This window comes from Sinocyclocheilus rhinocerous, unplaced genomic scaffold (assembly GCF_001515625.1).
Source record: "Sinocyclocheilus rhinocerous isolate Xijiao unplaced genomic scaffold, SAMN03320098_v1.1 scaffold601, whole genome shotgun sequence".
NCBI classification, from domain to species: Eukaryota; Metazoa; Chordata; class Actinopteri; order Cypriniformes; family Cyprinidae; genus Sinocyclocheilus; species Sinocyclocheilus rhinocerous.
Genome location: NW_015656605.1, coordinates 510242 through 511735, shown reverse-complemented (window position 1 = coordinate 511735; position 1494 = coordinate 510242). Strand labels below are relative to the sequence as shown.

Below are 1494 nucleotides of genomic sequence, written 5' to 3'. Positions count from 1 at the left end.
AAACGGCTGTTCAGGATGATTACATTGAAACAGATCCTCTCGCAAGTGTGCCCAGGGGACTAGTTCTTTTCGCTGGATCTGAAAGACGCCTACTTTCACATCCAGATAGCCCCCCACTGCAGACGATTCTTGAGATTCGCCTTCAAGGGAGTGGTACATCAATACACGGTCCTTGCCTTTGGACTGGCTCATCTTGGCCCAGTCGGAGGATGAGCTACTATTTCACGGATCCTTCCTCCTCAGCCACTTAGAATGCCTGGGACTCAGGGTCAATTTTGCCAAGAGCGCGCTGTCTCCCAGCCAACGTATCTCGTTCCTGGGAACAGTTCTCGACTCAGCCCGAATGAGGGCAGTAGTCGCACCAGAACGTGCACTGGCCATTCAGCAGCTCGTGGCCTCATTCAAAGTTGGAGCCCCTCGCCCTCTCAAGGTGTTTCAGAAGATGCTGGGCCTCATGGCCTCCACGTCTCCGGTGCTTCAGCTGGGCCTGCTTCGCATGCGGTCCCTTCAGTGCTGGCTGAATCCGCGAGTTCCGTCACACGCCTGGCGTCTCGGACGCCTTCATGTCAAGGTGGACCAGGCCTGCGTAGCAGCTCTGGCCCCTTGGAAAGACTCGGTGGATGGAACGGGGCGTGCTCCAGGGAATGTTTTGCAGAAGGAAGATGGTCTAGACAGACGCTTCAAACACGGGTGTGCCGGGCAGGTTGAACCAGGGAGCAGACATGCTATATCAGAGCAACATCCCCTCAGAAGAGTGGATGCTCCACCAACATATGGTTCAGAGAATCTGGGAGATCTTCGGCAAGGCAGAAGTCGACTTCTTCGCCTCAGTAGACAACTCTCACTGCCAATTTACTTTTCGAAGGACAAGGATGCGTTGGCCCACGACTGGCCCAACCTCCTCCTTTACGCTTTTCCCCCAATTCGGGCCAGACGACTCTAAGGTCGTCCTGAAACCAAGGCACGGTTATGTACCTAAAGTGCTCTCTACTCCATTTAAAGCACAGGTAATAACTCTATCGGCGCTTCCTCCTTTTTGGCAAGACCAAGAGTTGAACTTACTCTGTCCCGTCAGGGCACTGAAAGTCTATGTTGAGCGTTCCGCCACGTTCAGGCGGTCGGATCAGCTTTTTGTATGCTTCGGTAGCCGCACCAAGGGTTGTCCGGTTACGAAGCAGAGACTTTCCAAATGGATAATTTACGCTATTATGCTAGCATACTCTTCTTTGGGCCTTCAATGCCCCATGGGAGTAAGAGCCCACTCAACTAGAGGCATTGCCTCTTCCTGGGCCTGGTCTAGCAGTGTGTCCATTGCAGAAATTTGTGTGGCGGCTGGCTGGGCCTCGCCGCCCACATTTGCCAGATTCTCTAGTCTGGACATCCCGGCCTTACAGGCGCGGGTCCTTTCTGCATAGCAGGGCACTCTGTCGTATGACAACCAGTGCTTGGCGTTTGCCTCCTTCATGTACGCTCTTGGCCCTCAGTGAGTTCCGA

General features: G+C 54.0%; 1 protein-coding gene across 1 annotated transcript in view; it reads left to right on the top strand.

Annotated features, from left to right (window-relative positions):
• The first annotated feature begins 343 nt into the window (after positions 1-343).
• otol1b (otolin 1b) overlaps positions 344-1494 on the top strand; it is a 15276-nt gene continuing 14125 nt past the window's right edge. The window contains exon 1 of the mRNA XM_016528105.1: positions 344-806. Within this exon, the coding sequence (XP_016383591.1) occupies positions 344-806 (463 nt within the window). The remainder of the gene's footprint in view (positions 807-1494) is intronic.